The sequence below is a fragment of the Panthera pardus genome, unplaced genomic scaffold (genome assembly GCF_024362965.1).
Source record: "Panthera pardus isolate Hobbes unplaced genomic scaffold, ASM2436296v1 HiC_scaffold_25, whole genome shotgun sequence".
Classification (NCBI taxonomy): domain Eukaryota; kingdom Metazoa; phylum Chordata; class Mammalia; order Carnivora; family Felidae; genus Panthera; species Panthera pardus.
The window spans coordinates 61,947,377-61,974,081 of NW_026526821.1; the positions used below are offsets into that span (position 1 = coordinate 61,947,377).

At 49.2% G+C, this 26,705-nt stretch overlaps 2 protein-coding genes across 6 annotated transcripts in view; both read right to left on the reverse strand.

Annotated features, from left to right (window-relative positions):
* Positions 1–271: 271 nt before the first annotated feature.
* Positions 272–18,376, reverse strand: CNNM3 (cyclin and CBS domain divalent metal cation transport mediator 3). 3 transcript variants are annotated; one of them, XR_008417824.1, is made up of 9 exons: positions 17,027–18,376; positions 9,408–9,551; positions 8,329–8,478; positions 7,790–7,959; positions 7,489–7,585; positions 6,759–6,892; positions 5,944–6,082; positions 3,258–3,357; positions 272–2,717 (listed from the first exon to the last, which is right to left on the reverse strand). XR_008417824.1 is itself a non-coding variant. In XM_019443401.2 (8 exons), the coding sequence occupies exons 1-8, from the start codon at positions 18,354–18,356 to the stop codon at positions 2,653–2,655; spliced, it is 2,229 nt and encodes a 742-aa protein (XP_019298946.2). In that variant the 5' UTR covers positions 18,357–18,376; the 3' UTR covers positions 272–2,652. The 3 variants fall into 3 exon arrangements, 2 of the variants coding, with proteins under 2 accessions (XP_019298946.2, XP_053746615.1); XM_019443401.2 differs by lacking the exon at positions 3,258–3,357; XM_053890640.1 differs by lacking the exons at positions 272–2,717; positions 3,258–3,357 and adding an exon at positions 3,448–3,634.
* A 3,279-nt stretch (positions 18,377–21,655) lies between these two features.
* CNNM4 (cyclin and CBS domain divalent metal cation transport mediator 4) overlaps positions 21,656–26,705 on the reverse strand; it is a 40,874-nt gene continuing 35,824 nt past the window's right edge. For 2 of the 3 annotated variants that reach the window (XM_019461486.2, XM_019461599.2), the window contains 2 exons: positions 24,568–24,749; positions 21,656–24,260 (listed from right to left, as the gene is read on the reverse strand). In XM_019461486.2, coding sequence (XP_019317031.2) covers positions 24,063–24,260; positions 24,568–24,749 — 380 coding nt within the window. In that variant the 3' untranslated portion in view covers positions 21,656–24,062. The remainder of the gene's footprint in view (positions 24,261–24,567; positions 24,750–26,705) is intronic. The other variant, XR_002083492.2, reaches the window with a different exon arrangement.

Genomic DNA, 26,705 nt, shown 5'->3' on the forward strand with positions numbered 1-26,705 from the left:
ATTCAGTCAAGCCTCTGATGTAGGCTCAGGTCATGATCTCACTGTTCATGAGTTTGAGCCCTACTTCAGGCTCTCTGCTGGCAGTGTGGAGACCACTTAAGATCCTCTGACCCCCTCTCTTTCTGCCCCTCCCCCTGCCTTCTGCTGTCTCCAAAAATAAACATTAAAAAAAAAAAAAAAAAAAAAACAACTATGCAATGACCATACAACCTAACAATTGCATTGCTGGACATTTACCTCAGAAAACCAATGTTTACACAAAAACTTGTAATGAACGTTCATAGCAGCTTTATTCGGAATAGCCAAAAACTGGAAACCACCCAGATGTCCTTCAACGGGACAAGGAGTATATCAAGGAATACAATGCAGTAATCAAAAGGAATGAACTACTGACACACACAACAACCTGGATGTATCTCTGGAGTATTACGCTGAGTGAAAAAAGCCAATCCCAAATGGTTACATACTATATGATCTCACACAACATTCTTGAAATGACAAAATCTTAGAACAGTGGTTGCCAGGGATTAGGGATGGAGGCCAAGCGGGTGGGTGTGGTTCTCAGAGGGTGCCCGGAGGGAGATCCTCGTGGTGATGGGGTAGCTCTATCTAGGCTGAAGTGGTGGTTACACAAATCTACTTGTGACAGAGAACTATACACCCACATTGTGCTAGTGTCAGCTTCTGGGTTTTGATACTGTATTATAACTATGTAAGAAGTAACCATTAAGGAAAACTGGGTGAAGGGTACCTCTAGCTTTGCAACTTCCTATGAATCTGTAATGGTTTCAAAATAAAAAGTTAGTTAGAAAAAAAGTAAGCAATAACTCTAAATGCAACTTGGTATCCTGGATTGGATCCTGCAACAGAAAAAGGACATTATTGGAAAAACTGATATAATCCAAGTAAAGTCTGTAATTTAGTTAACAGTTTTGTACCAATGTTAATTTTTTCTTAGTTCTGATAGATGTACCAAGGTTATGTAAGATATTAACGTTAAGGGAAAGGGTATATGGAACTCTTCTGGGAATCTAAAATTATTTCAGGGGCACCTGGCTGGCTCAGTCAGTAGAGTATGCAACTCTTGATCTCAAGGTTGGGAGCTCAAGCCCCACACTGGGGATGGAGCTTACTTTAAAAACAAACAAAAAAAATTAAAATTGTTCCAAAAAAAAAATAAAATCCTGATACCCAGACCAATTAAATCAGGCTCCCTGGAAGGTGGGCCCCAGGTATCCCGTATTTTTAATTTACCAGGTGATTCTAATGTGCAGCCAAAGTTAAGAACCATTGTTCTGGAGACAGATGATGTCTAAGTATCTGTTTCCCAACCTGGGTTTGCTCTTAGACTTCCTTGAGAACAGTTTCTAAGTGAGCATGCCAATGTTCTTTGGCTTTCATTCCCACTAGTCCCAGATAAGGGATTCAAATTCCTTTGAGAAAAGTTCCAGAAATCCTCCTTCCTCCCTATCCAATCTGAGATCCTAGGTCTCTATGATGCCCCAGTTTCTACACCATTGAAGAACTGTGGAAGGTAAATGTGGGTAAACCAGAAGAAAAAGACAAATGCCTTCTTATTCCCAATTCTCTAAAACCCTGTAGCTAAGAATAGCAAAAAAGCAGAGAGCTGAAATGTTTCAGGGGTATAAAAAAACCTGATGTCCTGTTCTTTTTTTTTTTTTTTTTTTAAGAAAGGGGATGAGGATCTGCCTGGTGTATAACCAACCTTCCCTCCTCCCCCTTGCTGTTCTCCCTGCAAATTACAGCCATACAGCTCTCCACAGAGGCCTAGGAAGAAGGTACAAAAACAGGTCTAGCAGTTGGTTAATCTCCCTGGGATCCAGCAACTAAGGATTAGGTGCAGCAGACCCCTTCCTCCCATGTATTACCTCTTCTTAAAACACAGAAAAAGACAAATACTGTTAGTGGCAACTAAGCAAGACAGGCTGAGAAGCAGAAAGAGCAGGACTCCTCAGTGCCACTGGGGGCCAGCTTGCTTGCTCAGGGCTCTGAGCTCAGGGCTCAGAGAAGCAACCTCCACAGGAGGGAGCAGGACAGTGGGACATACTTGTGGGTCATCGTGCTTCTTCTAGGTTTGGCACACGCAACTGGCAGGGGCATGTGCTTTGAAACATGGCATTGTAAGGGAAGCCAAATAGTTCACTGTGGCCAAGGTCATGGATGTGAACCCCCAGCCAAAACTAGTGCTCTTGGTTTGCTCAAAAAGTGCTGCCGGCAGCAGAAAGTTGGCAAATTAAAAGCAAAGTGAGTACAGGTAACGGCCACATAAAGGCAATAATCGTGCACTCACATCATGGCTTGGCCCAAAGAGGTATAAATACACTGCACTGTCACAGGGAGAAGGCTGGGTCCTGGGGACCGGAGATGACAGTGTTCTTTCCATTCCCTTCAGAAGCAGGCCTGGAGGGCTGCGCCCCAGCTAACCCCCATTTCCTAAAGGAGGGCAGGACCTGCTGAAGGCTCCTGGCACTGAGGTCTGGTTCTGAGGACAGCCCAAGACCGACATCTATAAGGGCCATCTAAAACGTGGCCTGGAGGGGATGGGGACAGGCTGACAGGAAGCTACTCCTCGGCTCTCCAGTTCCCCACGTGCTTGTCCATTGCCCACACCTGGGGCTGCCTGGCAAGCAGTTAAACCCCTGGGTTCCGCCCAGGGCTCTCCTCTGCTGGGAGGCCAGGTCTGCTGTGGTTGGGCCCTAGAGGAGAGAGGGAAAGGAAAATTAATATCAAAATCAGTAAAGGGAGCAGGCCTTATCAAAACCAAGTGTTAAAACTGTCTTCAGGAAAAGAAGGGGTGGGTAAGACAGAGGAGCCTCAGGACACCTCAGTATCAAGGCAGAGCTGGGAGTGATGAGTTAGGAAAATAGGCTAACTCCACATCACAAGAGAAAACCACTGGGAGGAGGGGATGCATCACTGAGAGGCAGGAAAGCAGGGCAGGGGGGTTCTGCTCACGGGAGGCCAAGGCCATAAATGCTGGAGAGGAGCCCGCCCTGGACAATAAAACACCTGCACTGGAAGGAAGGTTTAGTTTCCAGTGCCGAGTATTTCATGACCCCTCCTGTCTTCCAGAAAAATGAAAAGTAGGAACAAGGGACAGGAAGAGCCCACTCACCCTCCCACCCCCCAAGAGAAACACCTCCCAGGCAGGGGTGGGAGTGGGAGCGGTTTCCAGGGCTCCTCCCAGCAGCTAGAGGGCTGGGGAAGGAAAGCAAAGAGAAAGGGAAGATATTTACCTTGGGTGTTTTCTGAAAACAAAAAATGCTCACTAGTCCACAGTCAATTATCAACTGCAGTTTCCAAATGTGCCAAAGAGGGAAAGGTCTACGGGGAAGGCTAGAGAGAGCAGAGGGGAGAGAGACAAGAGGAAACCAGCTATGCAGCTGCGCCGGCAGGGCCTGTCGGCTTGGGCAGCACCGAGGGCACAGATGCGCTGGGCGGGGTCGGGGGCCTGGGTGGCGGCGTGCAAACACGCTGCCTGAGCCTCAGAACCAGAGGGAGCAGGAAGCGCAGCGTCTGGAGTGGACTCTCCCTTGGAAATCAGCTCTGTGAATGGTTGTTGCGCAGTAGTTACCCCGAGTTTGAAATGGCAGGCCAGGGGTCAGGAAACTTTCTGTAAAGGGCCAATATTTTTAGGGTTTGCAGGTCATATGGTTCCTGTGGCAACAATTCAACTCGGCTGTTGTAGCTAAAGGCAGCCATATACAACCCATAAACCAGCAGGTCGGGTCCAATAGGACTTTATTTACAAGAACCGGCAGCTGGCCAGTTTGCCGACCCCTGCTGTAGGCAGTTAAAAATGATTGTGCCTTCCAAGCATCTCAATAAAGGCATTTGTCTGCCAGGAAATCTAGTGCCAAAGTCAATCAGGGGATAGTTCTGACCTGCACTATTTAAGCAATGTCCCCAGCAACACCTCCATGTGTGCAGCGACACTAAGCTCTCCTGGTCAGCAGAGTGCCACCCACCAGAGAGACTGCAGCAAGAACTTTGGGAGCCGAGGCAGGAGCACAAGCACAGCAGGCAAGCCCCACTAGGGACAAATGTCAGGGCGCACTTAAGGGAGAAGCAACATCATGGCAACAGAACAGGGGATGCTAATCCATTACACAGAGGAAAATGACCCACAGAGCCACTGTAAATTATAGGTTTCCCTGCTTTCCCAAAGTAGAGTGTTGCTATGGAACCTTCTGTAAGCCAGAATGGCAGAGAGCGAAGATGCAACCACCATTTCATAAAGCAAAAGTCCTCTTCGCATTTCTTTCAGTTAGTGAAAACAGGCACGGACGTAGATACTTTGTAAAAGCAAAGCAGCGCCAAGCAAACTTTCGGAGATACCTGTAGTCCCTTACAGGACTGCCCAATGAACAGCTGAAGCCAAAAAAGGACGGTAAAACACTGCATGTATAATAAAAAAGGAAATGAAGGAAAAACCATCCTTCTTAGATTTAGGTCTACACCTTGAAAAGAACATGTGCAGTCTGAGTAGCAGATGGACCCACACAGAGTTCAGGCTGAGAAAACCAAGACCAATGCTCACATTTTGAAAGAACAACATACTGGCTTTTGAGACCCAAGTCTAATGAGATGGTGTGAACCTCTATACAAGTGGCATCTCACAAAACAACAGTATCACAGTAAATACAGACCTGTGATCAGTCCTAAAAGGCAGACCACCACCTCTCAGCGCACGTTCACGGAGAAAAGGCTCAAACGCCCAGATCCAGGGTTTGAGCAGCACACCTCAAGCTGGGGCCCCCTTCTACCAACACAGAGATGAAGCACTTGGGCTGAGCCGCTAACGTGGCCCAGGGTGGGGCTCTCTGTCCCTTGCACCTACAGGTCACCTCTCAGAAAGTATCTTTCTACCATAAAAACATATTCGTGTTCTCAAGTGTGGGTTTAAGAAATCAGAGCTGTTCCCTATGAGACACCAAGGCCAAGGGCAGGCACAGGTTCCAAGCCAGAGTGCCTAGGTCTCTCTCTGCTTCTGACTCTTCATCTGTAAAATGCACCTTACCACTACCACCTCTGAAAATGGCTGGGAAGTTTTCTTGGATGAGTTAGGATAAGGAAAGCTCCTAGTACAGTGTCAGGCAGAGTAAGCGTTCAAATGAGTTCGGTGTCCCCACTGCAGAGTGCCCAGGGCAGCCGGTGGCCTCTGTGGAAGCCCCACCCACTCCTCCAGCACCACTCAGCCTTGGAGTGTATCTCTAACCCCAACTCAGGAGCTCAATCAGAATAAAAGTACCTTCTTGAGTAGTAAGGAAAATAAGTTCCCTGACTTTTTACCACTCCTACCCAAAGGCCTCTCTCCATAGGCTTTTTATTTTCCCTCCTTATGCTCTTGAAGGCATGGTTTGCCATCCCACAACCTACCCCACACTGCAAAGTCTATTTCTTCCAACGTGATACTCCTGCTCAAAGTGGAACCCTGGATCCGAAGGGCACGCCTTAAATATTAGCTTCACCTGACTGAATGTCTCAACAAGTACCCTTCTCGGTTTCTGGGATGGTGTCGACCAGCCACCTTCTGAGCCAGGCCCACTGGTGACCTAGATCTTCATTTTTCAGGTGACCTAACTCTAATCCTAAATGACCAAGAGTGTCTGAGCTTGACCTTATTCCCACTTAGCAACTATTCTCTAATTAAGTCAATCCATCCTAACAAGCCCTCCAGAGAAAATGCTAACTTAACATACTTTCAACGTCAGCTGGTCTACAGCGCAATGTCATCCAAGCTTTAAAACCAGTGAAAAGAGAAAGAGGAGAGGATGGGCAAAAAAGGGGACAAGGAAAGAAGAATGCAAGGCAGAGTGAGGGCAGAGAGAGTGAGTCTGTGTGTGCGAACAGCAAGGACGGCACAGGACATGAACTCCCTCTGGGCTGACACACGGTGGGATGTGGCCATGAGGGGCTCACCTGCTGCTGTGGCTGTCTTGTCACCGAGGAGCCTGATCTGGCTGCCTGGGATGACCTGGAGATCTGCGCTCTCCGGGGACTGTGGCAGGTTCTGGGCTCGAGTAGCCAGGAGTGCATTGAGGTACTGCAGCCGCGTGACCTAGAAGATAGGAAGCATTACCACGCAGGTGCGACTCGTGAAACCAGATGGATAAAGTGAGGTATGAAAGATCACACCTCTCCCTCCTGCCCACAAGCACCAGAACTAGGTGGGAGAGTCACACTCAGCAGGACCAAGAAAAATGAAGAACTTTAAGCAAGCCAAGGGAAGAGGGGAGCAATCAAGCAGTGTTTTTAAGATCTCAAAAGGAAACTGGGTGCAGTCCCAGTGACGGGACTAGACTGTCAGCAATCAGGCCTCCAGGGGCCAAGACCGTCTGTCCTTCAGAGCAAGTACAAGGCCGTGCTCTGTGTGTGAACTCTCAGGTTGACTCAACTAGAATCCACTCTTAATCCATACAAATTTGTGACCAGCTGGTTCAGCCCCTTGGGGACACAAAGCTGATTAAAAACCAGTACCCATGTGGGGCGCCTGGGTGGCGCAGTCGGTTAAGCGTCCGACTTCAGCCAGGTCACGATCTCGCGGTCCGGTCCGTGAGTTCGAGCCCCGCGTCAGGCTCTGGGCTGATGGCTCGGAGCCTGGAGCCTGTTTCCGATTCTGTGTCTCCCTCTCTCTCTGCCCCTCCCCCATTCATGCTCTGTCTCTCTCTGTCCCAAAAATAAATAAAAAACGTTGAAAAAAAAAAAAAACCAGTACCCATGAGCAGCCCAGTCACCTTAATGAACTGTAGGTCGGAGAGGGCCCGCACGGTGTAGTCAGGACAGTACGCAGACAAGCGGCCACCATCGGTTGGCTCAGACTGCAGGTCATGGCGGATGGGCTGGAGCGAGGACACTGGGGACTGATGAACTATCAGAAGAAACAAACACTGACATCTCTGGTGGGGACAAATGCAGTCTCTAACATCCACCTCACAGATAGCTAGAACATAGAGAAGGATGGCAAGCACACTTCCTCCTGGGAAAGGCTAGCAGGGGTAGGAGCGAGCAACAAAGATGAGCCCCAAAGAAATGCTGCCCATTCCCTCAACGCAGCACAGAGATGAGAAAAGCCAGCCTGTCCCAAAGAGCAATGTCTGACAGGACAGGGCAACTGGGTGGTTCAGTCCATTAAGTGTCCGACCCTTGATTTCAGCTCAGATCGTGATCTCACAGCTCATGAGATTGAGCCCCAAGTCAGACTCTGACCTGACAGCTCAGAGATTATCTTGGGATTCTCTCTCTCCCTCTCTCTGCCCCTCCCCCCGCTTGCTTGCTTGCGAGTGTGCATGTGTGTGTACTCTCTCAAATGAACATTAACACAGACACACACACACACACACACACAGGAACACCTGGAAGAAAGGGAGGCCAGGACCTTTCCCCCAGCAAGCAGCCAGGAAGGTCAGACTCTGCCCAGCCCAGCAGCTGAACCCAGCATTCCACTCCCAGAGGGCTGCGACTTACCTGAGGACGGTGCTGTCAGGGCAGATACTCCATAGTAGGTGAAGGCCCCATTCTCAAACTTCAGGCCCTCTTTCCCGATCTCCACCTCAACCCTGCCCTGGGAGGTGTAGGGAAAGGGAGGAAGGAGGAGCAGGGAAAGAAACAGATGCAGACAGATTACCTTTCCTGCCGGAAGAGAGCACAAGGAGAAAGCAGCAACCCCAGTTATTCAGGGGGTGTGTATCTGGATGATCCTCCCTCTTCTCAGACCCTTCCCTAGTTTCTGAGCAAGTGGGAGGCCCCAGTCTGGGCTCCCAGTTACCTGCAGGATGAGAATGAAATAATCCACCGGCTGGCTGCGCTGGTACAGGTAATGGTGGGCAGCCAGACGGTTGCTCTCGTCAAACCTCACTTCCTGGTTGACGCTGGGATGCTTCAGCAGGTGCAGCAGGACCTTCTCGGAGATTCGCAGGGGGCTGAATACATCCACCTCTGCCCCGTGGTGGAAAAAAGGGACAGTGTCCACCAGGCCCAAAGTGGCCTGCACAGCCACACCCGACTCCTGCTGCCCCACATGAGCCAAGTCACCTCCCCAATACAAGAGAACTGGGCAGGCACACACCCACCCGCTGCTGTGGCTCGCCAGAGGTGGCACCAGCCTGGCCCCAGCTCTCAGCCACCTGGCAGACAGGAGCTGCCACTCAGGTGCCCTGAGATGCTGACAGGGCTACAGAGAGAAGCACATGTTCTGGACACTGTCCTTACTGGGAATGAGGGGACACCTGGTGTCCGCCTGGAGGTCTCCTGACCCACTGGACGGGGAGCAAGAGAGCAAAGACAAGGCCCACCCTTCACCCTCACCTCGGGACAGGAAGCGCTGGGTGGCCAAGAGCAGCTGAGGCGAGATTTTCACTTTATATTCATCGTCAGACACCTTGAACAAAGAGAATTCCTCTTTCCGCCTGAGAGGGGCACTCAGAGAAGCAGGCTTCTTCCTCACTGTGGCATCTCCTACAATGGCAAGAAGGCCTGCTGAGCCATCAGTAGCCCTCCAATCAACACAACCAAGCCAAGGCCTGGAGGTTCTTGGGGATGGGAGGGGGCAGCAACCCATATTCTTGCTATATCCCGAGGGAGTATGGAAAGCGACTGCTCCTCTCCTCAGAGTTGGGAGATAATACTGGTATAACAGCAAGACCACTTGTAAAAATAATAGACATTCTTGGTCATTAAGAGACCCCTCACCAGAAAGCACGTGTTTGCAGATAACTGGTGCTAAACAGCAGCAGCTAACCTGATGTCTGCACGCCTATGGCAACCTGAGGCACCAAACTAAAGAGGCTGCATTTGGGGGACAGATGCATGGGCAAAGTGATTCACCTGATAACAAACAGGGGTGGGGTGTTCAGTGTCCCAAGTGTGCATGTGAGACCTCAGCCATCGAGCATGGGTTCTGCGTCTACCCTACAGATCTCAGCCATCATCCCAAGAGGCAGACACTTCTAAGACAGGCCCCAGAATCTTGTTTTGGAAAGACCCTCTTAGCAGTAAAGAATGGGATACCTGGAGGAAACGTTTCCGTACTGTACAAAAGAACATGAGAAAGTAAGGGCCAAGGCAAACAGGAGACTGGGAAAGGCCCATAAAGGGCAGAGTGTCCCCTCTGTGCTGGAGAAACCAAACAATGCAGCTATGATGAGAGCCCCAGGCAAGCACTGAGACTGTAAAGGCCGTGGCTCCCCAGCCAGGCGCAGGTGTGGGGCCTCGGACACCTGACCTGAGGCAGGGCTAAAGGGAGAGGGGCCTGGCTAGGTAACAGCTCTGACTGGAGATCCAGCCTCATTTTCAGCAACACGGAGACCTACTGTCCTCTGATGCACACAATACATCTCAGTAGGCTTAAAAGTTGAGATGGAACACTACCAGTAGTCAAGACTCACGGTAATCCTCAGACTCATCCAGGATCTCAGACTTGATGATCTCCTCAATGACGTCCTCCAGGGTGACCAGGCCCAGCACCTCGTAGAAGGGGTCACCTTCACCCTCGTTGTTCACCCTCTGCACGATGGCCAGGTGGGACTTCCCTGGGGGAGGGGACACTCAGATTACAGCTTGCCAGGGGCCTCCCGTTTTGCTTACTCCCACCTGTGACAAGCTCACCAAAGGGACAGAAGTTGATGTTTTTCCTACAAGGTGCCAAGCACAAGGTGGGACTCACTTTACATCGAAGGAACCTAGATCTCAGACACTGTGTTCACCCGCACAAGGGCACCCAGGCAGTGGCAGAGCAGACTCAGCCTCTGGTCTAAATGAACGTGGCATAGACAAGGATGCATCAGACTAAGACAGGTGCAATAGGGTTGCACACACAAGGGCACCAACTCCAGAAACACAGCCTCCTCTGGGACAATCTAAATGGCAGAGCAGAGAGGGGCCACCCAGTGACTCTCCTAGGAAAGTTTTCCCAATTCGGAATGCTGTCCTTTATTTCCAGAAGCCAAGGTCTATGAAAGTTATCCAGGGAGAAGATGGTAAATGGTAATCAGCCAGTCAGAGCCCCAACTGTGTGGGAGGAAGAGCAGCAGCCTGGAACTGTTCACTTTCCTCTTCTTCAGATTAGCTTTCTGTTTGTTTCTTTGATAAAGAAATGTAAGCTTGAAAAAGCCCAAGCCTCAGAGTGCTGGGGAATATTGAGAAAACTTCAAGAATCTACTTTTTTTATCTACGAAACTTTATACCTGTCCAAAAGAAAAAAAATGCAAGCTACCTAGGTCATTGTAAATTTCTGAGTAGCCACATTAAAAAACAAAAACCAAACCAAACCAAAAAAAAAAAAAAAAAAACCACAGGTGAAATTAATTGACAGCATATTATTAACTCAATATAGCCAAAATATTTCAACATTCAATCAATATAAAAACATCAAAACAGGGACCCCTGGCTGGCTTAGTCAGTGGAGCATGTGCCTCTCGAGTTCCGGGTTGTGAGTTTGAACCCCAAGTTGGTACAGAGATTACTTAAAAATAAAATCTTAAAAAAAAATAAAAATAAAAATTAATTAATTAAAAATTTAAATAAATTAGGGGTGCCTGGGAGGCTCAATCGGTTAAGCTTTTGACTCTCGATTTCAGCTCAGGTCATGATCTCCTGGTTCGTGGGACAGAGCCCACATTGGGCTCTGCACTGACAGCACAGAACCTGCTTGGGATTCCCTCCCTTCCCCCTCTGCCCCTCACCTGCTATCTCTCTCTCTCAAATACATAAATTTTTTTTTAATAAAAATTTTTTAAAGATTGAAACATATTTTCCTTTTTTGCACTGTCTTTGAAGTCTGGTGTGTGTTAGGCACTTCCAGCACACCTCAGACCAACTACCTTTCAAGAACTTGACAGCCACATGTGGGCAGGGGCTGCAGAAGGGGTTGTGCAGGACTAGGATACAGAACTAAGAGAAACTCACCTCAGCCTTTGTTACTGATGAAAAAAACTTAAGGTAAAAGCTAGCCTGGATCCACGTAAGGGAGTATTTGCTTCAAAAATCTCTCAGTTTAAAAAAAAAAAAAAAAAAGAATCTTTCAGTAAAGAAAAAAGTCAAGTTCACTTCTTTGTGTGAATAATACTTTACATACCTTGGGTTTAATTACAGTGTGGTGAACAGAGTTCAGAAACACACTCTCTGGAACTCTGTCTGGCACACACTGCCTTATTCTTTCAGCATCCATGCCCCACCCCCCCAGTGTCAGGTGCAGGAAGACCTCTGCTCCAACTTTAGATTGAACAAAATGTCCAGTCAACCAAAAGCTATTATTATTAGACCACTGGTCAGATCATCAAGAAAGGAATGAGGCTCTAAAAGAATAAAAAGAAAACACTTAACTATATTTCATCAAATCTAAGATGTCCTCAATTGTGAGATACATCCTGATTGCAGAGAAGTTCAAACACAAAAAAATGTGCACCTGAGACGTTGAAGGATTGCAGCATTTCGTGCCTACTGTGTGCTGGCCACTAAGGGCTTTATTCAGTTATTAACTTACAAATCCTTCAACAACTCTATGAAGGAACAGAACATTATTCCCATTTACAATTTGCAGAGAAAACTGAGACCAAGAGAAGGTTCAGTGACTCACCCAAGTGCAAAACCTGGATTTGATGGGGCACCTGGGTGACTCAGTCAGTTAAGCATCTGACTTCAGCTCAGGTCATGATCTCACAGCTCTTGAGTTTGAACCCCACATCAGGCTCTCTGCTGTCAGCACGGAGCCTGCTTCAGATCTTCTGTTCCCCTTTCTCTCTGCCCCTCCCCTGCTTATGTCTGTGTGCACTCTCTCAAAAAAAAAAAAAAAAAAAATTAAAAACCCCCCCAAAACAAAAAAAACATGGGATTTGAACCCAGGCAGTTGGCTCCTGAATCTGTTCTCTTAACCACCACACTCAACTGACTTTCACTGAAGAGAACAAAAAACCCGAATCTTAGGAAATCCTCCCCTCTGGGTGAGTTACACGTGGCCAAGGTACTCTCTCCAGCACAGGAGCCCTTCTAAAGAAAAGTATCGTTTTCTAGGATGCTCTAACATCCTCAGACAAAAATTAAAGGCAGAAATGACTATACCATCTTTCCCGCTTCCAGGAGGAAAAGGCCAGGGGTTGCCTAGAACTACCTGCTCTTTCCTGCTGAGACAGAAGCATTGAATGAGGAACTCAGCATTTCTAGATGCTTCCCAGCACTGGGTATCTGTGCTGGGAATGGTTCACACTGGCAGACAGACATCATTTCTACAAGGGCCAAGGCAAGGCCCTTGTAGGACAGCCCTCATGGGGAAACACCAAAGCTCAACATACAATTTTGGTCAGATTCTGGGAACCAGAGCCCAGGTTCTAGATGACCATCTAAGAGAACTCATTTCAGCTCCATTCTTCCAGAATGCCAGTCGCTTTGGCATGTTACCTTTAGAATGGATTAACTTCTCCCTTGCTTTCAAACAGTTTTTTTAAATTTTTTTTAATGTTTATTTATTTTTGAAAAAGAGAAAGACAGGCAGACCATGAGTGGGAGAGGGGCAGAGAAAGGGAGACACAGAATCCGAAGCAGGCTCCAGGCTCTGAGCTGTCAGCACAGAGCCTGATGTGGGGCTCAAACTATGAGCAGAGCAGAGAGATCGTGTCCTGAGATGAAGTCAGATGCTTAATGAATGAGCCACCCAGGTGCCCCCAAATGTTTTTGTTTTTGTTTTTGTTTTGAGAGAGAGGAATGCCATGTGCAAATGGAGAAAGTGACAGAGGGAGAAAGAGACTCTTAGGCAGGCTCCATGCTAAGCATGATGTGGGGCTCGATCCCACAACCCTGGGATCATGACCGGAGTCTAAATCAAGAGCCGGATGCTTAACCAACTGAACCACCCAGGTGCCCCACTTTCCAACTTCTGTAAAACAGGCACAAGTTTCTCAGTGGCCTGCCACATGCAATGACTCAATATCAAACAGATGAAAGCAAAGCCCTTGAAAGATCCCCTAACACAATGGCCATGTGGTTTATCTCTAGACAGAATGTCCAAGGGGTCCAGAAGGCAACCATGAAAAAGTAGTAGGGGTACACACAGAACAAGCAGCTGGAGGGATTAAAGTTTATTTCTCATCTGATAGGATAAAAACGTCCTGAAAATATACAGGCCCCTGGCTGGCTGACTGGAAACACTAACACAGACCCTAGGACGCTGCCTACAGGCTCTCCCCAAGCAAGTTCTACGGAGCCACAGACAAGGGGGCAGATGGTGCATCTTACCAACATCAACCAGAAAGCCCTGCAAAAGCTCTTGGGAGTTTTAATTTCAGTTAGCAAGCTCAAATGTACTCAATTATATGGATGCTAGAGGACTCTTCCATAATGTCTAATTTCTAGAATATTTGTAAAAATGCAGTTGGAGTTTAAATTCCTTTGCCTTCCTTTACCTTTTAATATATTATTTATTTGTTTATTTGTTTTTGAGACAGACAGAGCGTGAGCAGGGGAGGGGTAGAAAGACACACACACACACACACACACACACACACACACACACACACACAGAATCTGAAACAGGCTCCAGGCTCTGAGCTATCAGCACAGAGCCTGACGCAGGGCTCAAACTCACAGACCATGATTATCATGACCTGAGCTGAACTGACTGAGCCACCCAGGCGCCCAACCTTCCTTTATTTTTTAAAGCAACTGTGGGAACATGTCCTAGGAGAAAAGTGCCAGGGTAACATTCCTCACAACAGCTCTGACTCTTTTCAGAATCATGGGGATCCTCTGGCCTCTGACAGTGAACCAGAACTCAGTTCATTTAGTAAATGTGCTGCCGAAGCGAGCACCAGAACTCAGTTCATTTAAAGCAGAGACTTTGAAAAGCTCACGCATCCTAATTCCTCCTTTGGTTGAATGTCCTTGAATGTTTTCATTAGGGAGTTGACAAAGATGACAGGATTAAAAGCTCTAAAACAACACATGTTATTTACCACAACTCCAAAGTATTCACACTTCCTGGTAATGTTTGCACAAAATAATCGGTGTCATCTCAAGTCTGCACACTAAGGGGCACCTCACCAGAGAAGGTGCCTCTCCCAGACTATAAAGTTCCAAAACAGACGATGCTCTGAAGGAATGAAAGGAATAGGGCCGGAATGGTAGCTGCCAAGATGCCAAGGACTCCAGCTTCAGGAAATTCAGAGGGCACCACCACCTCACACACTTGGCAGAGAGATGGGAAGGGAATCGATTTCTAAAACCTCAGGCGCCATAAAGGCTGCAATACGCCCTTTGTTCATAAACAGAATGAAGAAAGGGGTAAGGCTACAAAGGACTTCAATGAGGAAAAATAGGTATCTACCAAAGGACTGCACTGCAAAGAGAAGCAGAGAAGCCTGCCCAATGTCAGAGGAAAGACATAGCCAACCTCCCCTGAGAATGCCCCTCACCTGCCACAGGAGGAGGAAGGCAAGGAGGACTGAAGAGCTTCCCATTCAACCTTCCGGTTCCCCAGAGCTGCTCCGAGTCCACCACCCCAGAACAGGAGCAGCCCAGACTGTGGGCCTTCTCTCCCCACCGGCTCCTTCCTATCAACATTTAAACCCAAAGACACCCAACTCGCCCATCTTAAAACCAAAGAGCTAAGGCCTTCTCCCCTGCCAGTTCTCTCCCAACCACTGCTCTCTGGCTTCCTCTTTGTAGCCATACCTCATGGAAGGTCCATCTACTTCAACTGTCACGTTCCATCACCCCACACCGTAGCACCAAATCTGCTCTCTCAAAGGTCAAGGGTATCCTGGCTGCTGGATCCAAATGACATGACGCTGGCCTCTCCTGAATCATTCACCTTCCCTTGGTAAGTGGTCTCTTCCCTTAGCTTCTAGGACGTTCTAAACCTCTGGCTCTCCTCAGCAGCCTCTCCTCTGCTACCCTCCATCCCTTTTATGCTTGTGCCCTCAGGGGGTTAGGCCTTTTGCACCATTCCTGTGGCTTGACTGAGGGACCACTGCTATAACAACAACCAGATCTTTATCTCCTGCTTGGGTCTTTACCTCCTATTTCTCATCAACTGGTATAGCCTGCCTCTTGGGACACTGCACAGACAAATCCCAAATTCCAGTGTTCAGAACAAATTCGTCTGTGCCACCCCCCCCCCCACCACCACCACAATGATCCCCTTCTCTGTAAGTGCTCTGCTTCAGAGAAGGCTAACACCACCCCCAAGCCAGAAACCCCAAGCCTCACCTTCAGCTCCTCCCTCTCACTCCACAGCTCTTCAGCGAACCACAAAGCCCTCTCAATTCCACCTCTGAATACCCTCTTGGACCTCCTCTCCAGGCCCACTGTACACCCCTGTTCAGCCTTCCAGCATTTCTTAGCTGGACCCCCACTCATTGGTCTCTACACCCGTCAGTGCTCTGCTCAAAGTCAGCGCCCAAAGATCAAGTCCAGGGGCGCCTGGGTGGCTCAGTCGGTTAAGCGTCCGACTTCAGCTCAGGTCACGATCTCACGGTCCATGAGTTCGAGCCCCATGTCGGGCTCTGGGCTGATGGCTCAGAGCCTGGAGCCTGCTTCCAATTCTGTCTCCCTCTCTCTCTGCCCCTCCCCCGTTCATGCTCTGTCTCTCTGTCTCAAAAATAGATAAACGTTAAAAAAAAATTACAATAAAAACTAAATACTAAGGGCAAGAAAAAATTTAAAAAAAAAAAAAAAAAAAAAAAAAAAGATCAAGTCCAGCCTTCCCAGGGTCTCAAGCTGGGAGGTGGCAGGGGCACGATGGAACCTTCCTCTATGGACTCCAGGACCTGAAGTGCTGGCCACCAGGCCACAAGAACTTCCACTGCCTGGGAGACTACAGTGGCCCAGAGAAGAGTACTTACCATCAGGAAGTCTGGCCCCCACCGGGGGCTTCCCTCCCCAGAGAGGGGCTGCATAGCCACTTTTTGGGGAAACAGCCAAGAGCAACCAAGAAATTCTCAAGCAAAGCAGTCAGAGCTGTGGAGCAAAGTCTCCCACACAATCCTAAGGTACAGTAATGACAGTAACTGCCCAACTATTCAACACCCATGCGGCCTGGGGCCAGGAGACTTCACAGCTGCCAAGCAGATCAGGAGCCTCCGCTCTCCGGTAAAGACCCTGCCTCACATTATGCAGCCTTTAGGGTCAAGCCCATCCACAGCCCTGGGTGTCCCCCATGCTTATCCTGCAGGAGTTCAGGTGTGAGAAGCATGGCCAGTGGACAAAGAGCAGCCAAGCTCTGGGGAACACACCCAAGCCTGCCAATGGAGAGGACTAGAGAGGAACCCACACCTTCACACCCTTGGGACCCTTGGGAGGGTGGGTCTCACTTTTTACTAGCAACCTTAGAGTTGCTCAGATAAACCAAGGTGAAAAGAGAGGGTGAAAATGTGGAGTTAAGGGAGACCCAGAGAGACCTTACTCAGCATGAGAAAAGGGGAAGTTAAAACAAACAAAAAAGACCAGACAAAGGGGAGACTAAATCAGCATCCATAAAGTTGTTTCTGGTGAAATCAAAGCGGAAGTTTCTTTCACATCTGCAGGAAATTAGGAATCATTCCTTCTGTTATCAGCAAAGCAACAGCTCATCAGTGGCCTTAACAATGATCCCTGGAAACATCACAGACCAAACTAATTTGATATTATGTGTACAAATAACAGCGTCCAGGTAACTTGAGACTATTTTCTTTATTCTTTTAGTTTCTATTTAAGAATTTAGACCTATTACAAAGCCAAAACTCACAAAAATGACACTGACAAAAAAAGCTAGTGGGTTAGAACCAAGTGGGCATAGCTCCCCAAATTAGGCCTACAAGGAAAGAGGGGATTTTGCTGTCTATACCGCTCTAAAAGTCAGCTTTTAAATGATATTTCAAAAGGTCACTGACAGCTGCAAGGGCATCATCTAAAAGGCCACTCGGAGGTCTCACTGCCCTCCATAAAGATGGGACCCTTTCGTTGAGACTTCCATAAACCCCCACTTTTTCCAGCGGAGGGCTCTGGCATTCGTGTCTCCTCCCCAATATCCCGTTACCTCGTTTGAACTCCTCCAGGACAGCGTCCAGCTTGGTGTCGTTGAAGACGAAGTGGAGTGGATGGTTGTAAAAGCGGGTGATGGTGCTGAGTGGTGTGCAGTCTTCGGGGTCCACGAAGGCCAAGTCCTTGAGGTAGAGCATGTCCACGATGTTGGAGCGCTCCTCCTCGTACACCGGGATGCGCGTGTAGCCGCTCTGCATGATGCTGGCCAGGACGCCGAAGTCCAGCACGGCGCTGGCGTCCAGCATGAAGCAGTCCTCCAGCGGAGTAAGCACGTCCTCTACGGTCCGACAGCGCAGCACGCCTTTGCTGAGATCGCTGTAAGGGTCGCCGCCCCCGCGCGCCAGTTCCAGCACGCGCTCGCGCAGCCTCCCGGGCCGCGCCGCCAGCTCCAGCAACTGGCCCACGGGCAGCGCCACCGGCAGGGTCAGCAGCACGGCCAGGCGGCTGAGGAGCAGCGCGCGCGGCGCCAGTGCCAACGCCCAGCGCCCGCTCACGGCGGCCGGCACCACCTCGCCCACCAGGAACACGAGCCCCGCGCTGCCTAGCACGGCGGGCACCGCACGCTGGCCTGCCGCGCGGTACAGCAGCACCGCCAGCGCCGTCTGCGCCAGGCTGGCCAGCAGCAACAACGCTCCCAGGGCGCAGCCGGCCCAGCGCCGCGTGGGCTCCAGGCGCCGCGCCGCCGCACGCTCGGCCTCCGAGCCGCTCTCGCGCAGCACCTGCACCTCGGCGGGCGCCAGGGCCAGCGCGCTCAGTTGCAGGCCCCGCGCCAGCGCCGCTAGAGCCAGCAGCCCCGCCGCCCCTAGGCCCAGTGCCCAGGGCGGCGCCGCCTCCTCAGCTGCCGCGCCGCCCGGCTCCACGCGCACTGCCTCGGCGCGCAGGCGCAGCAGCGCGCTCCACTCGCCCGTGGGGGCCGCCGTCTCCTGGGCCGCCGAGCCATCCGGCTCCCCGCGCACCGCCAGCAGCGCCGAGTGCGGGCGCGCGGCCTCGGCGCGCAGGCGCAGCAGCGCGCGCCACTCGCCCGTGGGGGCCGCCGCCTCCTCGGGCGCTGCGGCCGGCCCGCCCTCGGGGCAGCCCGCCCCCTCGGGGGCCACCCAGGACCAGGAGCTGTTGGCCAAACCCGAGCCGAAGACGCGCAGGCGGAAGGTGGCCTCCGACGCGGCCCGCACCTCTCCTCCGCGCGCCCACCCCGCGTCCGCGGCTCCGTCTTCTTCCAGACACACACCCAACACTCGCGGGCCCGACGCCGCCTCTCCGGCGGCGTTGCCCAGGCAGAGCGCGGCGAGCAACCAGCCTAGCCGACCCGCCGCCGCCGCCGCCGCCATCGCCTGCTGCCCCCTCTCGGCCTCCCGCGCAGCCTACCCCTCCGCCTCCTCCGGACCAATCGTCGCTAGCCTTGGCACCTCCTCCGCCAATAGGCGGTGGGGGAGGGCGGGTCCCAGGGTCGGACTAGGCTGCGCCGGGGAGTAAACAAGCGGCGGCGCGATCCTGGGGCGGGCCGGGGGCGTGGGGCTCTCAGCCCCGCGGGGTTCAGCCTTGAGTCCTAGGGTGAGGGGTGGCCAGCGTCGGGTGGCGCGGAGTGGCGAGCTGGGCGTCTCGTTCCCACAAGCTGTGCCGGCGCGCCGGGAGACCGGACTTGTGCTTTGGGAAGTCCCTGACTCGGGGCGCGGAGCGGAGCAGCTGGCAGGCAGAATTTCAGTATGTGACAGATGTGCCATTTATGAGGAAAGGGCCCGGGAACCACTGACCTAGGGGCAAGGAGAGCTGAAAGAGGACTGGACGTTGGGAAGCTCAAGTTTCTTGAAGTTTGTTGATTGCGCCCGACTGTGCTATAGGTCTGGGAACGTTGAGACAGCCCTTTGCCTTCAAGGAACTTGCATCCTGCTAGGGAGAATGATGGTAATTGTGTAAACAAACGAAATCACTACCTCTTTGGATTCCCACAGCTACTTTTACAGGAGAAAAGTGAAGCATGACTTAGCATGGATGCTGGATTCCGACGCGACCTGCCTAATATCCTGGTCACCATCCCACCCACGCTAACAGAGGGCAGCTTTGTCAAAAATTAGTTACCTGGTCACTCCACTTCTAGCAGATTATCCTTGGGAAAATATTTACTCAGGAACAAGAAGAACTATTCAAGAAGAGAGTTATTTAGAAGACAGAATGGTTCATTGACAGTATGGAATGTTTTTCACCCATTATGTATGCTCTTTGAAAGGAAATAAACTGGGAACGGGGCTTTTCTACAGGTGTCCAGATTGTGTTTTGTGTTTTCTTTACATTTTTATGTATTTTCAAATTTCCTAGTAACAAAAGTAGACTTTGAAAAGGGTGAATGTCATTTAAAATCTTTATAAGGATTCTACAGAAACACATTTGCTAGGTCATGAAAAGAATAAGTATAGGTACTGTGGCACACAGTTAAGTGTGGAAGGCAATGCGCAAAAATGAACAAATCCATGTGTGAAAGACCAAAAGAAAAAAACAGTGTGAAAAACTCTTCAAAGGATGGTAATAATGTCTCTTCAACATCATAAGCTCAGTGCTGTGACTATCCCAACTGTGCAAACCGTGGTCTCCATGTTTCCAGTTTTTATTATCTGGATGGTGCTATATGCCTCACTTGTAGATGACAGAATAAGCCACCAGCAGAAGCAATAATGACACTACTGAGCCTTTCTACTGGATCAGCATGCATCCTCTGAAGAAAAAATTTATAAATTCAGCTCCTTTAGTTAGCACTTCTTTCAAGTCCAGAGACAATGCTGACCTTGAAACAGAATGGAAGACCTGGTTAAAATGAAAGTCAGATAAAAAGTTAACTAGCAAAGAACAGTCCCAGAGGAAAGAGGAAAAACTCCCTATGGATTTGGTCTCAGGCTCCCTTGGAAAACAACCTATAATTCATTTTTTGGAGAAAACCTTTGGGTAGGACAATTGAATTGCGCTCGGAAAACAAATGTTCACTTAAATTGTGTATACCCAAAGACAAAAAGAATCCAGTAGGGCAAAGATGCTCAAGGAGTGATTTTCTGTTAAGAGGCCGCAAGAGTACTTCACCAGCTTCTTTCTTTGTTGGCTCTGTACCATTCTTTGCCCCCCTCCCCTGGGTAGTCACTGCATCAGTGGAGATACATGCCACTTGACCTTCAGGTCTCTCATTGATCCTCTCCAGGCCATTTTCCTTACTGCTCATTTGGTTCAAAACATTCCCATGTTTCATCTAAATACTTATTCTTGAGTTTCAAACTCATAACCAATGTGACTTCACTGGCAAATTCCTGCTTATTTCTCAAGTCTGCAAGTGTCGTTTACTCCAGCCGGTCTTCCTCTACCATCTCTTGACTAGATTGGGTCAAGGTTATGGGAGCTATGTGCTCTTCCCCAACAGCATCCAATACTTACCTTCTTGTAAGACCCATTCATTCATTCATTCATTCATTCATTCATTCATTCAACAAGTATTTCCTGCATTGAGTGCCTACAGTGTACCAGGTACCATTCTAGTGCTGGTACCATGTGGGAATGAGAAAGGCCCTGCCCTCCTGGAACTTAGGTTCTAGTGTGGGAATAACAAACCACACATAAATCCTCATTTTATTGTCTGGCAGTAAATGCTATGGAGCAAAACGAAGCAAGTTGAGGAAATGGACAGAGGGACTGGGTCCATGCTGTTTTAGATGGGGTGACCAGGGAAGTCTTCTCCAAGGAGGTGGCATTTGAACGGAAACTTAGATGAAGTGAGGGGGTGAGCCTCACAAAGACCTGGGAGAAGAGTTCCACGTGGAGGACACAGGAGATCAGAAGGTTCTGGTGTGACTATCTCCCTCAGGGACTCTTCCTCACCAAACTCATTGAGTTGTTGGTGGCACCTGGCATGTAGCAGGGACTTAAACATGTGTGGAACATATGGTCAGATGAAATTTATTCTCGTGTCCCCCTATACACAAGCTTTTGCATCTGCTATTTTATCTGGAATGTCCTTTTCTCTCCCCTTTAAATATTCCCCACATTTGTCTGCTCTGTTAAGCCTGGCTTGCTTGAGCCTCTAGCCTCAGCACACTCGATTACCACAGCCACAGCACCTATGGGCGCTGCGCAAGTCTACCCAGCAGAAACCTCAAGAGTGGATGCAGTGAGGCGACTCTCAGGTGGGCTCTTCAGGGGATGAGCTCTCCAACTTTGAGTCCTCCACCAACTTCATGGGCAAGGACAAAAAGGCGACTGCATGTTATGAAACAATGTGATCATACTTTTGGATAAAACTTTCTCCTTTGGCCCTCAGGGGAGAGAGAAGGGGCGACTTGCCCATGCTGACTGCCCCCTCCAGTACCCGTAGGCAGAAGACTATGGTGTCCATTTTGACAAGACCCCTCATTGTTGCAGTTGAGCACATTTGCCCTGTACATCTAACAGCAGCTGCACTCTCTAGCTCCTGTGACAATAGCCTTGATTACACATATTTTGTAAATTTCATTTCTGCTTTCCTTTTTACTATTAAACACTGCCAGAATACTTGCCCCTTACCCTGTCATAGGTGACAGCCACCACAGCCACTATCTTTATGACAGGTACCGAATACTGACAGAACTCAAAGAGGCAAATTATAGACTCACCAAGATTTCATATTTCATTTTTTATTACCAATCAAAAATAAATTCCATATATTGTTTAGCAAATATTATCATTGTCTTGTGACAAAAGACACAAGAGTCATACAACAAAACTCCCCGAGAGTCAAACTCATAACAATGCCAAAATAAATCACAAAAATATACAAATTAAAATCTTATGCAAAATAAATAGGAGTTATTTGCTACGGTGGCTGTGACTTGCCTACCCATTTGGAGGCCATTTACAAAGGTCTCCCTTACATGGGAAGACATGCAGGGGTGGGCCAGTTCCAGGGTATGGCTCAGCCCAGGAACCAGAGGTTGGAATAGGAAGTGAAAAATTGCACTGGGAGGAGGAAGTCATCGGACCAGTAATATTTGGAAATAATTATGACCCTCTGCAAGAAGTGATTATAAATGGGAAAAGGGAGGGGGAGGAGGGACCATCTGTTGGTAGTAACTGTGTGTGCAAAGAGGTAGCTGTGGAAGTGTGTGCACCTGCTCCTTTTACTTCACACACACTCACTTGGTTCAGGCCAATACGGTCTGCTCCACCTGGCACTCAGGTCTCTCAGGAACACAGCTTTGCAAGCTCCCGTGCAGACTCAGAAAGCAAGCTGCTCCTGTAGAAAACTGAGGGGTTTCCCCCAATAGGTAATAAAGGTCTAGTGTCTATTTTTCTCATGACTGAGAACCCATGGGTGTTCCCACTTTCTCTCCAGACTTTTACGAATAAATTCTGTGACTGGGGAAGACTTTAAACTGGCCAGGCAAGTATATTTGGTACAAGACATTTCCTGGTCCCAAGAGTTAGGATTCTCCAGGCGCTTGAAGAATAGAGTACTTGGGGTGACAGAAGTCACTGACTGAAGAAAGGGTCAATAAATACTACTTAGGTGGAAGGCTTGCAAGTCTCCCTCGCCTGATCTTGGGCCCTGGGCACCTGTTTCACCTGATGAAAGGGCCAACATGGACCTTGGTCCCACAGCCTCCCCAACAGTGGCAAGCCTGGAGCCCCGCAGCAAGGCCTAATTCAGCCCCAAGGAAAAACCGCCTGGGCAGAACTCCATGTGGGGACGGAGCTCTCGGGTTCCAGTACCACCAGCTTGAGCCAAGGCCAAGATGACAACTCAGGCTAGGATTACAAAGATGGGGCAACAGGGCTGCCAGCTGTGTGCCTTTTAGGAAGAAACTTCCTTTCCTGGGTTTTGTACATGTGTGAACAGGGTTGGGTAAGCCTCAGCCACACAGGAAAGGGCATGAAGAACCTTAGGTTGGCTTCCTATGTGTCCTGTTGTCCTCAATCCCCAAGAGGCATTGGGGTTTGGGGATGAGAAGCAGGGAGTCTGGAAAGAAGGGCTTCATAGGTCAGTGACTGACACTTGACTTAACATTGTGGGGTGGGAAGGGGGATGTATTAATTGCTAACAACACAGATGCCCATGACCAGATTCCCTCCTGGAATGGAAAGGAGTATCTCAGACAAGTCACCCGTAATGTAGACAGATGCTCTCTCGCCTAGGGGGAAACCTTTGGTAAAAGTAAGGGCAGGGCCTGGGGAGCAGGGGTAAGTGATCTTCAAGGTGTGAGACCCCGATCTGAGTCAAACCAGTGGAGACAGGGGTGAGAATCCTCAGCCTAGCCCAACTCACCAGAAGAGCCCATCAGCAGAGTTCTAGGAAATTCCAGGATCCAGCGATTGACAGGAGTAGGTGTGCTCCTCTCTGTAGCTGGGAGTACCATGTCCCTCATCACAGTTACCCAGAATCCTTCAGCCTCAGCAACGTCAGACAAGCCTCAGTGCATGTGTCCAGGCAGTTGTTCTCAGCGCTATTTGGTTGTTTCCTGAAAGGAACTATCTTCCTCCCGAGAGAAAACCTTCCTCCAGTGGGCCTCTAGGATCCCCTCTCTGGAGGAGGAGGAGGGAGAGGAGGAAGAGGAGGAAGAGTGGGCTCCCTGAGTCAGGGACATAAGCCAGAAGGTCACGGCTGGGAGCAGATTATGGCTATTGCTTCCTGGGGTGAGAAACCCTACCCCTTTTAATTAAAGTTTTTATGGGGAAAAAAAATTGTTTTAAATAAAGTTCCTTAACCCTGTCTTCCCTTCCCCATTCCTTTCCCCAAACAATATTTAAAAAGAGGAGCAGTGAGCCTAGTTCAGAAATTCTCTCAGTAAAAAACAGCCTCGCTCATGGTAGCTGGCCCACTGCCCTGCCAGTCTAGAACTGGGCAGCCGCTACCTCAGAGTTGTTCAGAGGTCCCTGTCGGAGGCCAAAACCCCCACACTCTGGGGGCCATCTGGCTGCTCAGTTAGACAGGCTATCTGCACCCCTCCTGGCCTAACAGGCTCCCTATCTTCATGTGGGCCCACTGGGGAGACCCCCGCGGGGCTGGCGGGGGGCCCCGGGCCCTCCTGTCAGATGGCACTCTCATGGGAAGCTCTGTGCAGCAAAGAGTTGCGCTCATTGAGAAGAGTCGTGGTCTCATCTACCACAGGCAGCTCAGCCTTCCCGGCCAAGTTCTCCGTGCAGATGGTGCAGCCATCCAGGGGAAACTGAGGGCAGTTCTCCATGCGTGAGGCCAGCAGCCCATTCTGGTACTGTTGCCGAGTGATCTGCAGGAGGAAGGGATGAGGTTCACAGAGAGCAGGAACTGAGAGGCAAACCTTACAGGACCCGGGGGAACAGGGTTGGTCAGGGTTGGGCTATGAGTCCAGAAGAGAGGACGTGACTAGCTGGAGTTTCTGGAAGCTAGTGAAAATAAGGAATGAGAATAAGGAGGACACACATCTTGGGACCGGGCCCTCTGTGCCATGTGTGGTGGGCAAAAGAAAGAAGTTGCTGACTGCTGAGGCAGAGTTATCCAAATGCCCAGGACAAGGAAGACAGCGCTTCCCAGATGGAGACACAGGAAGCACTCACCTTAATGTACTGGAGGTCCATGAGCGCCCGGACACTGAAGTCAGAGATGTACTGGCCCAGGATGGAGCTGCCAAACTGGTTGCTGCTGCCTGCCAAGGTAGCTGTGTTCGTGAGATCCGTGCGGTCCGGGTAACTGAGGGAGGCTGAGCGACTGAGGGTGGTGGGGTGGGATGGGGAGTGGTCTGTGGGGAGAGACAGGTCATCAGGCCAGGAGCCCCCGGTGGCCCCTCACAGCCTCTTGCTAACCTGTCCCACGGACACCCGGGAGCAGGGCCCCCACCAGGAATGGGAACAGTTCTTAAGGACAAGCAGAAGCTCCAACAGTAGAAGATCTGACCTCATCAAAGCAAATGAGTTAGTTTGTATAGAAGTGTTGTGCAAGAAGTATTAAAAAGCCTACCAAAGCAGAAAACAAAAACCGAAGACACAGAAAGTTTATAGCTGCACAACCCTCATTTCCCCAACAACTAATCAGTCAAGGGCAACATAGTGATTACCCTGCCATGGCAGACAAGTCGCTATCTTTGTCTCTGTACCAGCTTATATCAGGTGACATACACTATATACTTTTAAATTATATTAAAGGAAGACATACAGTTTGCACCCTCTCCCTGCGCATCCACACAGACCTCACAACACCATGCCCTATTCATGTCTTAAAATGCTGTTTTGTTTTTTGTTTTTAAGTAGGCTTCATGCCCAGCGCGGAGCCCAATGTGTGGCTCGAACTCATGAATCTGAGATCAAGACCTGAACTGAGATCAAGAATCAGACACTTAACTGACCCAGCCACCCAGGCGCCCCTTAAAATGCTTTTCAGACATCAAAAGTATGTTCTGCACATGACCTGTTCTGGGTGGAACTGTCCCAGCCACTTGTGTCTGCTGGCCCCAGTCAATGTGACAAGAGGGACAAGGGCAGCAGGTTCCTCTCACAGGAACCTAGAGCCTCCAGAGCTCCAGGCCTCCCACTCTGGTGGTTTTCTCCAGGCTGGTCCAAGTGCCCCTCCCTTGAGGCAAAGACTGGGGTAGTGGTGAAGGCGCCTCTTCCCATGACCAGGGGCAGCACAGGCCTCCATTCAGACGACTGTAACCAGGAAAGGGGGATGACTCAACCACAAATGAGGAAGGAACAGACTCCTTATTTTGAAAAAGGAATTGTACCCATATTGTACATCATTAGCTCTTATTTTTGAGAACACTTAGAAAACAATGAAATGCACAAAGAAGTTAATTGTGAAGGCATGCTGGCTTCTTTTAAACAAACAGGAAGTGCACTAAGCTTATTTACTTAACCACTAGGTTACTAACTAACTATTAAGTTAGCTATTCTAACAAATAGTTCAGTGAAGACAGCAAACACAATGAATCCAGGTGACTGAAGGACCAATTCAAGTTTAACTGAGGGAGACTGAACTGAGTAATACTCTATCTTTGAGCTTCATTCATAAAACAAGGAAAATATAGTCTGGGTAGTCTGTGATTGGGTGGTGTACAATCATTAGAGAGGATCGTGTGCATATATCACTTATCCTAACCTAACATCTCTGATTAAGTCCTAGAAAAGAAACACAAATACTAAAGATATTACCTAATATTTCATGTTAATCATTTGGATGATGGAATGCTTTTATTAATGCTTATTAATGCTCCAGAAACTGAATTTAAAAACAACACAGATTAGTGACACGGCCCTTTAAAAATAGAAGCCCAAAAAGAAATAGACCAAAATATGAAACGTTTCTGAATAATGAAATTATGATACTTCTTAATTTTCTTAAGACTTTTTCTATTTGCTCAACTTTCTAAATAAGCTACGTTGCTTTTATGATTAAAACAGAACTATAAATGTGTAAAAAAAAAATTAAGAGATTTTGACTTGGTAATTTCATTCTGAAAGGATATCCTGAGAACATAATCTTAAACACAGAGAAAGTTTTTTCACAACACATCCTGGTGTTATTTAGACCCCAATGAACATACATAAGGGGCGGAATAACAAATGCAGGCACATGTGCCTGGGGGAATACTGCGTGGCTCTAACCAGAAAGCTTATGGAAAAGCATCTCTGTTCCCATATTAGGTACAAACATCAGGATCTAAACCATGTATACATAAACTCCTGGCCAGTGTGACACA

What these genes read in the sequence shown, in the direction of transcription:
- CNNM3 (XM_053890640.1), bottom strand. Translation starts at nt 18,356, where the DNA reads ATGGCGGCGGCGGCGGCGGCGGGTCGGCTAGGCTGGTTGCTCGCCGCG. An exon ending in CCTGGAGGAGTTCAAACGAG is followed by an intron (nt 9,552 to 17,026) that starts GTAACGGGATAT and finishes CCCCTCCCCCAG; the next exon opens with GGAAGTCCCACCTGGCCATC. An exon ending in CAAGACAGCCACAGCAGCAG is followed by an intron (nt 3,635 to 5,943) that starts GTGAGCCCCTCA and finishes GGCCCTTTACAG; the next exon opens with AAAGTTTCCTGACCCCTGGC.